General features: G+C 41.3%; 1 protein-coding gene across 2 annotated transcripts in view; it reads right to left on the reverse strand.

Moving 5' to 3' along the window:
• EML1 (EMAP like 1) overlaps positions 1–12,741 on the reverse strand; it is a 153,247-nt gene that overhangs the window by 74,859 nt on the left and 65,647 nt on the right. For both annotated transcript variants that reach the window (XM_030803302.1, XM_030803301.1), the window contains exon 3: positions 3,116–3,248. In XM_030803302.1, coding sequence (XP_030659162.1) covers positions 3,116–3,248 — 133 coding nt within the window. The remainder of the gene's footprint in view (positions 1–3,115; positions 3,249–12,741) is intronic.

Consider the following 12,741-nt stretch of genomic DNA (forward strand, 5'->3'; position numbering starts at 1 on the left):
CATGGAATACTATGCAGCCATAAAACATGATGAGTTCATGTCCTTTGTAGGGATATGGATGAAGCTGGAAACTATCATTCTCAGCAAACTATCGCAAGGACAAAAAACCAACACCGCATGTTCTCACTCATAGGTGGGAACTGAACAATGAGAACTCATGGACACAGGAAGGGGAACATCACACTCCGGGGACTGTTGTGGGGTGGGAGGAGGGGGGAGGGATAGCACTAGGAGATATACCTAATGCTAAATGATGAGTTAATGGGTGCAGCACACCAACATGGCACATGTATACATATGTAACAAACCTGCACATTGTGCACATGTACCCTAAAACTTAAAGTATAATAACAAAATTAAAAAAAAAATAAAAAAATAAAAAAGGATAAATTCCAATCCTCCTTAAACTCTTCCAAAGAATTGAGGAGGAGGGAACACTTCCAAATCATTGCATGAGGCCAGCATTATTCTAATACCAAAACCAGACAAAGACACAAGAAAAGAAAACTATAGACCAATATCCCTGATGAATGTTGATGAAAAAATCCTCAACAAAATACTAGTAAACTGAAAACAACAGCACATTAAATGGATTATATACCATGACAAATTGGGATTTATATTTGGAATGCAAGAATGATTCAACACATAAAAATCAATCAATGTGATACAATATTCACAGAATAAAGGACAAAAACCACATGATCATTTCAATTGATGCAGAAAAAGCATTTGACAAAATTCAACGCCCTTTCATGATAAAAAACACAACAAACTAGGAATAGAAGGAAACTACCTCAATGTAATAAACGCCACATTTGAGTGGCCATAGCTCAAACAATACTCAATGGTAAAAGACTGAAAGCTTTTCCTCTAAAATCAGGAAGAAGGCAAGATACCCACTCTTGCCACTATTATTCAACATAGTACTCAAAGTCCTACCCAGAGCAATCAGACAAGAGAAAGAAATGAAAGGCATCCAAACAGGAAAGGATCCAAAGTAAAACTATCTGTCTACAGATGACAGAATCTTGTATTTAGAAAACCCTAAAGATTCCAGAAAAAAAACTGTGAGGACTAATACATAATTTCAACAAAGTTTCAGGATACAAAACCAACACACAAAAATCAGATGCATTTCTATATAATAACAATGACCAAGCTGAAAAGGAAGTTAAGAAATTAATTCTATTTACCGAAGCATCAAAAAGGATAAAATACTTAGGAATAACTTTAACCAAGGAGTTAGAAGACTTATACACTGAGAACTATAAAACTTTGCTAAAAGAAAATACAAAAAAAGAAAAATATATCCTATGTTTATGCTAATATTGCTAAAATGTCCATACTACTCAAAGTGATATGCAGATTTAATGCAATCTCTATCAAAATTCCAATAGCATTTTTTGCAGAAATACAAAAAAACTATCCTAAAATTCATATGGAATATCAAGGGACCCTAAATAGCCAAAACAATCATGAAAAAGAAGAATACAGTTGGGGGCCTCCCATTTCCTGATTTTAAAACATACTAAAAAGCAATAGTAATCAAGATGGTAGGGTATTGGCCATAAGGACAGATGTGCAGATAAATGGTACAGAATAGCCACTGATGGATGAATGTATAAACAAAATATGATAAAGATGGGGATAACGGACACTGGGGACTCCAAAGGGAGGGTGGGAGAGAGGTGGGTAAGGGCTGAAAAACTTCCTGTTTGGTACTATCTTCACTATCTGGGTAACGGGATCAACAGAAGCCCAAACCTCAGCATCACAAATATACCCTTGTAACAAACCTACACACATACCACCCCCTGAACCTAAAATTAAAATAAAAAGCAAAATATGATATATACACACAATGCAATATTATCCAGCCTTAAAATCAGTCACATGCTACAATATGGATGCACGTCAAGGACATCATGCTAAACAAAGTAAGCCAGTCACAAAAACACAAGCACTACTTAGATGATCCCACTCCTAGGAAATACCTAATGTAGTCAGAATCATAGCAACAAAAAGTAGAGAGGTGGCTGCCAAGGGCAGTGGGGAGAGTAGAGGGGGAGTTACTATTTAAAGGGTCTAGAGTTTCTATTTTGTCTGATGAAAAAGTTCTAGAGATCTGTTGCACAATAGATGTGTGAATATACTTAACACTACTGAACTCTTTTTTTTTTTTTTTTTGAGATGGAGTTTTGCTCTTGTCACCCAGGCTGGGGTGCAATGGTACAATCTCGACTCACTGCAACCTTGGCCTTCCAGGTTCAAGTGATTCTCCTGCCTCAGCCTCCCAAGTAGCTGGGATCACAGGCATGTGCCACCACGCTCAGATAATTTTTGTATGTTTAGTAGAGACAGGGTTTTGCCTGTTGGTCAGGCTGGTCTCGAACTCCTGACCTCAGATGATCTGCCTGCCTCGGCCTCCCAAAGTGCTGGAATTACAGGCATGAGCCACCAAGCTCGGCCAGCACTACTGAACTCTACACTTAAAAATGGTTAAGGTGGGCTGGTCTCACACTCCTGAGCTCAAGTGATCCGCCCACCTTGGCCTCCCAAAGTGCTAGGATTATAGGTGTGAGCCACTGCACCTGGCCCTAAAATATAAAAATCTTTAAATGATAATTACAAAATAATAGCACAGTTAAGAGCAAACTGTGCTCTTTGTGACAGATAACATCAATATTTAGACTCCACTGTTGGGTACATTTTGAAAGTATGAGCTTATCCAAATTGCATAGAGAAAAATCTAAGGTTGCCATGGCAATCTGAATTTTGCCACGTTCCCAGTATGGACTTGGGAACAGCTATTTATTTTTACCCAGGTTATACTAACATTTGTTTTTTCAAAAGAGAACTTTAAGTAAAAAATACAAAACACCACACTGTGGTTTTAGCCAGTGAGGTTTCAAAGGCAACACAAGTAAATCTAAAACAAGAATAATAATAAACTTAACTAGTTCCTGTTATGGCAACATATAAAATGTTGGACTTTTATAAGCTTTAACTCAGAGAAGAAATTGTACAATGTCATTTTAAAAAGTAATACTCATGTTGGAATCTAAGAGAGAACTGCTTTTAGAGTTCATCTAAGGCCCTGCTTCTGGCTCACCTTTTGGTTGCTGGCACAGCAGTTTCTTTCCTGACCCCAGAGGGGGACGGTAGAGAGCCAGTAGGTTTCTTTGGTAACACAGTGCCATTGTTGACAGTGGTTCTTAAAGGCAGGGTCTGCATCAGTGGTCTTGCTGTAAGAAAAGCAGAAAATAATATCAGAAACTTCCCCTTTGTGAAGGTAACATTTTACAGCAGGGGTCCTCAACCCCCTGTTAGGAAGATGAGGCTGCACAGCAGGAGGAGGTGAGCAGTGAGCGAGTGAGCAACTCTTCATCTGTATTTACGGTTGCTACCCATCACTCATGTTACCATCTGAGCTCCGCCTCCTGTCAGATCACATTAGATTCTCATAGGAGTGCAAACTCTTGTGAACTGTGCATGTGAGGGATCTAGGTTGAGTGCTGCTTATGAGAATCTAATGCCTGATGATCTGTCGCTGTCTCCCATCAACCCTAGATGGGACTATCTGGTTGCAGGAAAATGAGCTCAGGACTGCCACTGATTCTATGTTATAGTGAGTTGTATAATTATTTCATTATATATTAAAATGTAATAGTAAGAAAGAAGGTATGCAATAAATAATAAGAAAGAAGGTACACAATAAATGTACCATGCTTGAATCGTCCCAAAACCATCCCCGCCACCCACCCCCACTTCTGTGGAAAAATCATCTTCCACAATTTTCTTGGTGCCAAAAAGGCTGGGGACCACTGTTTTGCAGAACATAAGCTATGTAGAAAGGAAAAGGACATGAATTTTGAAACACCAGCAGCACTGACAAAGGTATGAAGGCAATTCCTTGGAGAAAGGATCATTTTTTCTTTTCTTTTTTTTTTTTTTTTGGAGACAGAGTTTTGCTCTTGTTGCTCAGGCTGGAGTGCAGTGGCACAATCTCAGCCACCTTGGTCTCTTGGGTTCAAGCGATTCTCCTACCTCAGCCTCCCGAGTAGCTGGGATTACAGGTGCTGGCTACCATGCCCAGCTAATTTTTGTATTTTTAGTAGAGATGGGGTTTCGCCATGTTGGCCAGGCTGCTCTCGAACTCCTGACCTCAGGTGATCTGCTGGCCTCAGACTCCCAGTGTTGGGATTACGGGTGTGAGCCACCATGCCCAGCCAAGATCATCTTTTCAACAAAGGGAACCTAGACACTAACCTCACACCCTACACAAAAATTAACTCAAAATGGCCCATAAACCTAAATTTAAAATGCAAAACTATAAAACTTCTAGAAGAAAGTGGTTTGGTGATGAGTTTTTAGATATAATACCAAAAGCACAATCCATGAAAGAAAAAAACTGAAAGTTTGGACTTTGTTAATATTTTTAAAAATTTGCAAAAGAACTTAAGAGGATTAAAATACAAGGCATAGGTTGGGAGAAAATATTTGCACATCACATTTCTGATAAAAGACTTGTATAAGGAACACAAAAGGAACTCTTCAAATTCAACGGCAAGAAAACAAACAGCCCAATTAAAAAAATGGGCAAAAGATCTGAAAAGACACTTCACCAAAGAAGACATATACAGATGGCAAATAAGCATATGAAAAGATGCTCAACATCATTTGTCATTAGGGAAATGCAAATTAAAACAATAATGAGATACTTCTATACACCTATTAGAATGGCTGAAATCCAAAAAGACAGACAAAATACCAATTGATGGCCAGGATGCCGATCAACAGGAACTCTCATTCCTTGCTGGTGGGAATGAAAAATAGTACAGCCACTGTGGAAGACAGTCTGGCAGTTTCTTATAAAGCTAAATATAGTTTCACCATATGATCCAGTAATTGTACTGACACTACGTATTTACCCAATTGATCTGAAAACTTATGTCTACACAAACCCGCATGTAAATATTTAGAGATGCTTTATTTACAATCGTCAAAAATGGGAAGCGACCATAGGTGAACAGATAAACAAACTGGCCCATCCATACAATGGAATACGAGTTGGTGATAAAAGGAATGAAGCAAACCACATCTGAAATCCACATTGCTAAGGGAAAGCAGCAAGTCTGAGAGGGTCCATGTTGTATGATTATATTTATATGACATTTGAGTAAAGGTAAACGAAAGACAGAAAATTGATTCGTGGCTGTCAGAGGTTGCAGGGCAAGGGCTGAAGAGTTGATGTACAGGAGGTCTTCTAGGGTGATAAAACTATTCTGTAAGATACCGTCGTGGGGCATATGTGACATGATGCCTTGTCAAAGCCCAGAGACCCTTATAACACCAAGAGTGAACCTTGAAGTATGCAAGTAAAACCAATTAGGAGATGGGGAAACCCCATGATGGAATGAAGATTGTATGACAAACATATGACAACCTCACTGAAGGCAGTGAGGGGCAGGAAGGTGCTGACCTAAGTCATTTTGGAAATGAGTAGAGACCGTAAAACTAAATATAACAGGAACTGCACATCAGCACTGTATTCTAGTTAGTAAGGGTGCTTCCCACAAAGGTGGAGGCTAACAATTCTGAAACCACTACACAGGAACACCAGGATGGAACAATTACATAAAAGGATGGAGGATGGCAGGGGCAGGTCTCTCACTGTTGGAGAAGGAGGTGATGGATAAGCAAGGGGAGATGGCGGGAATGAACCATGTGCCACTAGAGTAGAGACATCAGTGTGGACTCAGGTTTCCCTTAACATAGATGCAGATATGTAAGTATAAATACATACATAGACACACACACAGGTTAGTATAAACACAGGTTTCTGAGTTCTGTCTGCTGACAGGGCCTAAAGCAATGACACCCAATGCCCAAACCTTGGTTTCCAAGGCCGTTCTACAGCAGAAGAAAGCAGGCCTCCAGGGGAAGCAGCTGCACATAGGGCTGGGGCAGGGAACACACGAATCTGGAGTCTTCTGTGGTGCTAGAAAGTAAAGAAGTGCTCAGACAACAACAACAAAACCGAAAGACACTATTTTGGTGGGGGCAAGTCAAATGGACACAGAACCTAACTGAAAGAGCTCCCAAAGGCCAAAGCTGGAACAATTTGAGCCACAAAACAAATAACATAGTATTCGATTATAACCCAAAGTACACAACGAGTATCTGTAAGTTTATGCTACAGTATATCTAAATAAATGATTGGGTAAATACATAAATGAAGAGAACGGACAAATCCCCATGCAGCTGTATTCTGAATAATTTATGTGGTTACCCCACCCTCAAGAAGGTAGAATATAATCTGCCACTCCTTAAGTGTAGCTGGCGCATACTGGCTTCCTTCTAACAGCCACGTGACGAAGCTGGGGGAGAAGTCACTTTCCAGTGGACAGACCTGACCAACACTCCCTCGGCCAGGTGGCCAAGGTCAAGAAACACAGTGACGAGCCATGTTGATGGCATGCACCCTTGGACGGGATGTGCTGATAAGAGGAGAATGGCACTTTACCTCTGTGCCTGCCTCCCTAAAGCCCATAACCTGAGTCTATCCATGAGAAAAACATCAGACGAAGCCAAGGTGAAGGACAGTCAATGAACTCTCTAACAGGTATTCCTCAAAACTGTCAAGATCATCAAAAAGAAGGAAGACTGTCAGCCTGGAGGAGGCTGAGGAGCCAGGGTAACTAAAGATAATGCGTTATCCTGCATGGGAACCTGGAACCAAAAGGGCTTAAGGGACAAACTAAGGAAATCCCAACAGAGCATGGTGATTAATTAATAATAATGTATTAATATTGATCCATTAGTTGTGATAAATGTACCATACTAATGTAAGACGGTAATAACAGGGGAAACTGGGTACTGGGTCTATGGGAACCTTCTGTGCTTACAACTTTTCTAGAAATCTAAAACTATCCTAAAATAAAAAGTTCATTTAAAAATGCTAGCAGAGGCCAGGCATGGTGGCTCACCTGAGGACAGGAGTTTGAGACCAGCCTGGCCAATGTGGTGAAACCCCGTCTCTACTAAAAACAGAAAAATTAGCCAGGCGTGGTGGCATGCACCTGTAATCCCAGCTACCAAGGATGCTGAGGCAGGAGAATCGCTTGAACCCGGAAGGCAGAGGTTGCAGTGAGCCAAGATCGTGTCACTGCACTCCAGCCTGGGCAACAAAGTGATACTCCATCTCCAATCAAACAAACAAAAAAGCTAGCAGATTTTGTTCATCATAGAATTAAACCTGCCTCCATTTAGGCTCTTAAAATATTACCAACAACGAAATTGTGTATTATGCCAAATTTTTAACTTGCTGGAACTTTCCAGTCCCTAAAGCTGAGGGCCAATCTTCCTTCTCTCTTTAATGTAAAAGGAAGTGGGGCCTCCTCCATGCTCCCACAGCACCTTGCCTTGGCCACTGTCATCACACTTGGAACGCTAAATCCAATAGTCTGTCTACTCCATTGACTGCAGGATCCTTGAAGCTAGTACCTGCTCCCAGGCCTACACACAGAAGGGAGTCAACATACATTGGAAATTTAACTTGGTTTAATTTCAGTAACAAAAACCTTGCTTCTAAGAGAAGACATTATGTTGCCATTTTGGAGTCACTACTAAGTTGTTCATTCTTTCTTGAGTTACAATTTCAAAATTCAATCTCACAATAATCTATTGTTGTCCTTTTCTCTAAAGAAGAAATAGAAACAGAATTGGAAAAAACTACTTTAAAGTTCATATGGAATCAAAAAAGAGCCCGCATCACCAAGTCAATCCTAAGCCAAAAGAACAAAGCTGGAGGCATCACACTACCTGACTTCAAACTATACTACAAGGCTACAGTAACCAAAACAGCATGGTACTGGTACCACAACAGCGACATAGATCAATGGAACAGAACAGAGCCCTCAGAAATAATGCTGCATATCTACAACTATCTGATCTTTGACAAACCTGACAAAAACAAGAAATGGGGAAAGGATTCCCTATTTAATAAATGGTGCTGGGAAAACTGGCTAGCCATATGTAGAAAGCTGAAACTGGATCCCTTCCTTACACCTTACACAAAAATTAATTCAAGATGGATTAAAGACTTACATGTTAGACCTAAAACCATAAAAATCCTAGAAGAAAGCCCAGGCAATACCATTCAGGACATAGGCGTGGGCAAGGACTTCATGTCTAAAACACCAAAAGCAATGGCAACAAAAGCCAAAATTGACAAATGGGATCTAATTAAACTAAAGAGCTTCTGCACAGCAAAAGAAACTACCATCAGAGTGAACAGGCAACCTACAGAATGGGAGAAAATTTTTGCAACCTACTCATCTGACAAAGGGCTAATATCCAGAATCTACAATGAATTCAAACAAATTACAAGAAAAAACAAACAACCCCATCAAAAAGTGGGCGAAGGACATGAACAGACACTTCTCAAAAGAAGACATTTATGCAGCCAAAAAACACATGAAAAAATGCTCATCATCACTGGCCATCAGAGAAATGCAAATCAAAACCACAATGAGACACCATCTCACACCAGTTAGAATGGCCATCATTAAAAAGTCAGGAAACAACAGGTGCTGGAAAAGATGTGGAGAAAGAGGAACACTTTTACACTGTTGGTGGGACTGTAAACTAGTTCAACCATTGTGGAAGTCAGTGTGGCGATTCCTCAGGGATCTAGAACTAGAAATACCATTTGACCCAGCCATCCCATTACTGGGTATATACCCAAAGAACTATAAATCATGCTGCTATAAAGACACATGCACACGTATGTTTGTTGCGGCACTATTCACAATAGCAAAGACTTGGAACCAACCCAAATGTCCAACAACGATAGACTGGATTAAGAAAATGTGGCACATATACACCATGGAATACTATGCAGCCATAAAAAATGATGAGTTCATGTCCTTTGTAGGGACACGGATGAAACTGGAAAACACCATTCTCAGTAAACTAGTGCAAGGACAAAAAACCAAACACCGCATGTTCTCACTCATAGGTGGGAATTGAACAACGAGAACTCATGGACACAGGAAGGGGAACACCACACTCTGGGGACTGTTGTGGGGTTGGGGGAGGGGGGAGGGACAGCATTAGGAGATATACCTAATGCTAAATGACGAGTTAATGGGTGCAGCAAACCAACACGGCACATGGATACATATGTAACAAACCTGCACACTGTGCACATGTACCCTAAAACCTAAAGTATAATAATAAAAAAAAAGAAGAAGAAATAGAAAATAGGATTTTAAAAGCGCATGAAAAGAAAATCAGATGCAATGTAGGAGGCATTCCCAGAGTGTATGTTTTATATCTTAAAATATCATAGAGTAGCATCAGAAGCAAATAGAATATTAAGGTTGTGATGAGAGATCATGAAAGAAAAATAAAGGGTGGAAAGAGGAGGAAGAGGAGAGGGATGGGAAGGGGGAGGGGGACGCACACTGACTACTCTTGGAATGACGGAGAAGTTGGATAGATCCCAAGTTCGGCAAGATCCAATTGCTGCTCATCCCTGTCTTGATAACATCCTTGGGTTTTTGTAACCACTGACTGATTAAATAGCATCGTAACCCCCACCACCAGCATGCTTACTAAGTACCTATTTTGCACATGCCATCACGCCAGGTTTCTTTCACGTTACCATGTATAAAAATTATTAGCCACTCAAGGAAGAAAGCTTGCTGCCATAAGAAAACCTGGTGGAAGGAAAAATACCTTCTAGTGTTGAGTCTGAACAGGTGCCAGCCTGGATCTTGAAGACGGCAGGAAAGGGGAGCAGCTGTAATGGATCATTTTCAGATAAGTGCTCTTTAAAAATGCAGAAGTGACATAGCACCAGGGAAGGTTCAAACACAATTTTCTGCTCCTCATGTGCTGAGATAAATGGATCCCTAGCTTCCAGATGACACTAAGATATGAGATATTCTTTTGGTTCATGAAAGGGTTGTTTTTAAAAACAAAAAAAAAAATTTAAATTTTTTCCTAGAGGCAAAACACAGCAACAAACACAGCACCACAAGGGGAATTTCTCAGATGAAAGGAGCCTGAGAAACACTGTGTTTGGAATGCATCCAGTGGAAGGATTGCAGGATGGCTGGAATCCTGTCTCTGGGAGTAAGAGGTGCCCAGGTGAAGGAGGGCAAGGGCCCTCGAGGCAGACAGGACTGGACTCATCCTCAGCTGCGCTGGAAGACGCAGCCCAAGCTAAGGATTCTTTCTAAAATAAGGTCAGAGTGCTCACCTTGCAGGGCTGCTGTGAGTATTAGGAATGAGCAATGCGGCCGGGCGCGGTGGCTCACGCTTGTAATCCCAGCACTTTGGGAGGCCAAGGCGGGCAGATCACGAGGTCAGGAGATCGAGACCACGGTGAAACCCCGTCTCTACTAAAAAATACAAAAAAATTAGCCGGGCGTGGTGGCGGGCGCCTGTAGTCCCAGCTACTCGGAGAGGCTGAGGCAGGAGAATGGTGTGAACCCGGGAGGCAGAGCTTGCAGTGAGCCGAGATTGCGCCACTGCACTCCAGCCTGGGCGACAGAGTGAGACTCCGTCTCAAAAAAAAAAAAAAAAAAAAAAAAAAAAAGGAATGAGCAATACGAAGTTTCTAGTACAGTGCCCGGCACATAATAGACACCCTAGAAGTGGTAGCCATTATCCCCTGGCTACATCCCGACAATAAAATGCTCTATTGTGGACACTGGGTGCAATTTTGTATCCTGAATATAATGTGAAGAGAATGAAATACTATGGTCAAGTGGTACCAGGGGCAGAATCGGAGCCAGTGAGAACCCACGGGCTGCATATCCTGTACACAGATTTGGAGTAGAACCCCAGGCACATTCTCACATTCTCACCCAAAAACAGCCACTTACTTCCTGTGCTTACACCAAGGCAGAGTGGGGGAGTTCGTGGAGTGTGGGGGAAGGAACTCGGGTCTGGGATTTAGGGGCCGGGGTGCCAGTCCCTGCTGTGTCCCCACCTAGCCAGGTGTCCATAGGCAAGGTCCTCTGGGTCCCATTTTCCTTACCCATAAAGGAAAGGCTTTGCTCAAAAATGTTCCTTAAGGTATCTTCCCACTCTGAAATCTGTTGTCTTTCATTCATGTGAGAAGAGTGTTCTATAAAGCAACATCTGAGTTTCCCAGTGAGTTGGCCTCTCTGAGGACAGACCCTACCAACCCACTGGAAGTGAAGGGAGAAGGGCAACCAAGCTGAAGACTGGTTTCCAGTAACAGGTGCAGTATTTATGCTCAGCAGTTTCCTGTTATATTTCATACTATTTAAACTACCTTGAGTTAGATTCCCTGCAATATGACTCCATAGTTTGGTAGCTGAAAATCTAACTAAGGTATTAAAAATCTCAGGTCCAAAAACATTCATAATTAAGCCTGAAATAAATTTTTTTCATCATTCTAAATGGTTGAATTAGAATACCCAGACTTCAAAAAGTACTATCCATGATAATATATTTTCAAAACTACAGTTCATGTGAATAAATCTAGAAGTTCTAGTAAAGCTAGCCAAATCTACTAATGCATTTTTTGATATTAAGTTATAATCTAATGATCAAGAAACCCTTTTAACTTACATCACATCAATAATGCAATGTGCAATATTTGATATATAAAACTCCCATTAGGCTTAAAAACATGATTACATATATGATTATATGAGGAAATCCAAAGTTTACTTTTAACATATCTAACCATTATGAAGCTAGAATTCCTAATTATCCATTTCAAAATTTAAAAGATGTCTGTATGTAGAACTGGAAAAGGCAACCTGCTTTTGCTAAGTTATAAGACAAAGTAGATGATTAGCTGAGTGCTGGAGGAGATTCTTATCATCGCCATCACCAACATCCAGCAAAATCACAGGTCCACGTATCCTCTGACCCAGCACCCCTACTTCTAGGCACCTGTCCTAAAGAGACTGGCAAAAATACAAAATGCCCTACGCACATGGCCAATCACTGCAGCACAATTTGCAAAACCAAAGCCTGTTGCAGGGACTGGTTGAATACACTGTGGCAATCTCCTAGCAAGGGAGCACTGTGCAGCTGTAAAAGGAATGAGGAGGCCAGGTGCGGTGGCTCACGCCTGTAATCCTAGCACTTTGGGAGGCCGAGGTGGGTGAATCACCTGAGGCTGGGAGTTCACGACCAGCCTGACCAACATGGAGAAACCCCGTCTCTACTAAAAATACAAAAATTAGATGGGCGTGGAGGCGCATGCCTGTAATCCCAGCTACTCGGGAGACTGAGGCAGGAGAATTGCTTGAACCCAGGAGGCAGAGGTTGCGGTGAGCTGAGATCGCGCCATTGCACTCCAGCCTGGGCGACAAGAGCAAAAACTCCGTCTTAAAAAAAAAAAGGAATGAGGAGGAGCTCTAGACATTGCAAAGGAATGCCTTGTAGGCCACACTGCTAAGTAAAAAGAGCAAGGTTCAGAACAAGAGAGCGTGCTACTTTGTATCTACTGGCCAGAAACCTGAAGCCCTACAGCAGAGTTAAAACTCTGTCTCTTACTGCATCACTTTAAAAAGGTTTCGAAATTATCAAAAGGCACGTGAATCAAGGTAGATGGGGCTGTCCATTGCACCATGTGTTTTCATTTGAATTCTTAGGCATGGGTCTAGGAGTGCAAGAATCCCAGAACATTAAAAATTCAATATAATAGAAATATAAATGGGGAAAAAGACATTAATGAACTGA

The sequence above is a fragment of the Nomascus leucogenys genome, chromosome 22a (genome assembly GCF_006542625.1).
Source record: "Nomascus leucogenys isolate Asia chromosome 22a, Asia_NLE_v1, whole genome shotgun sequence".
Taxonomy (NCBI): domain Eukaryota; kingdom Metazoa; phylum Chordata; class Mammalia; order Primates; family Hylobatidae; genus Nomascus; species Nomascus leucogenys.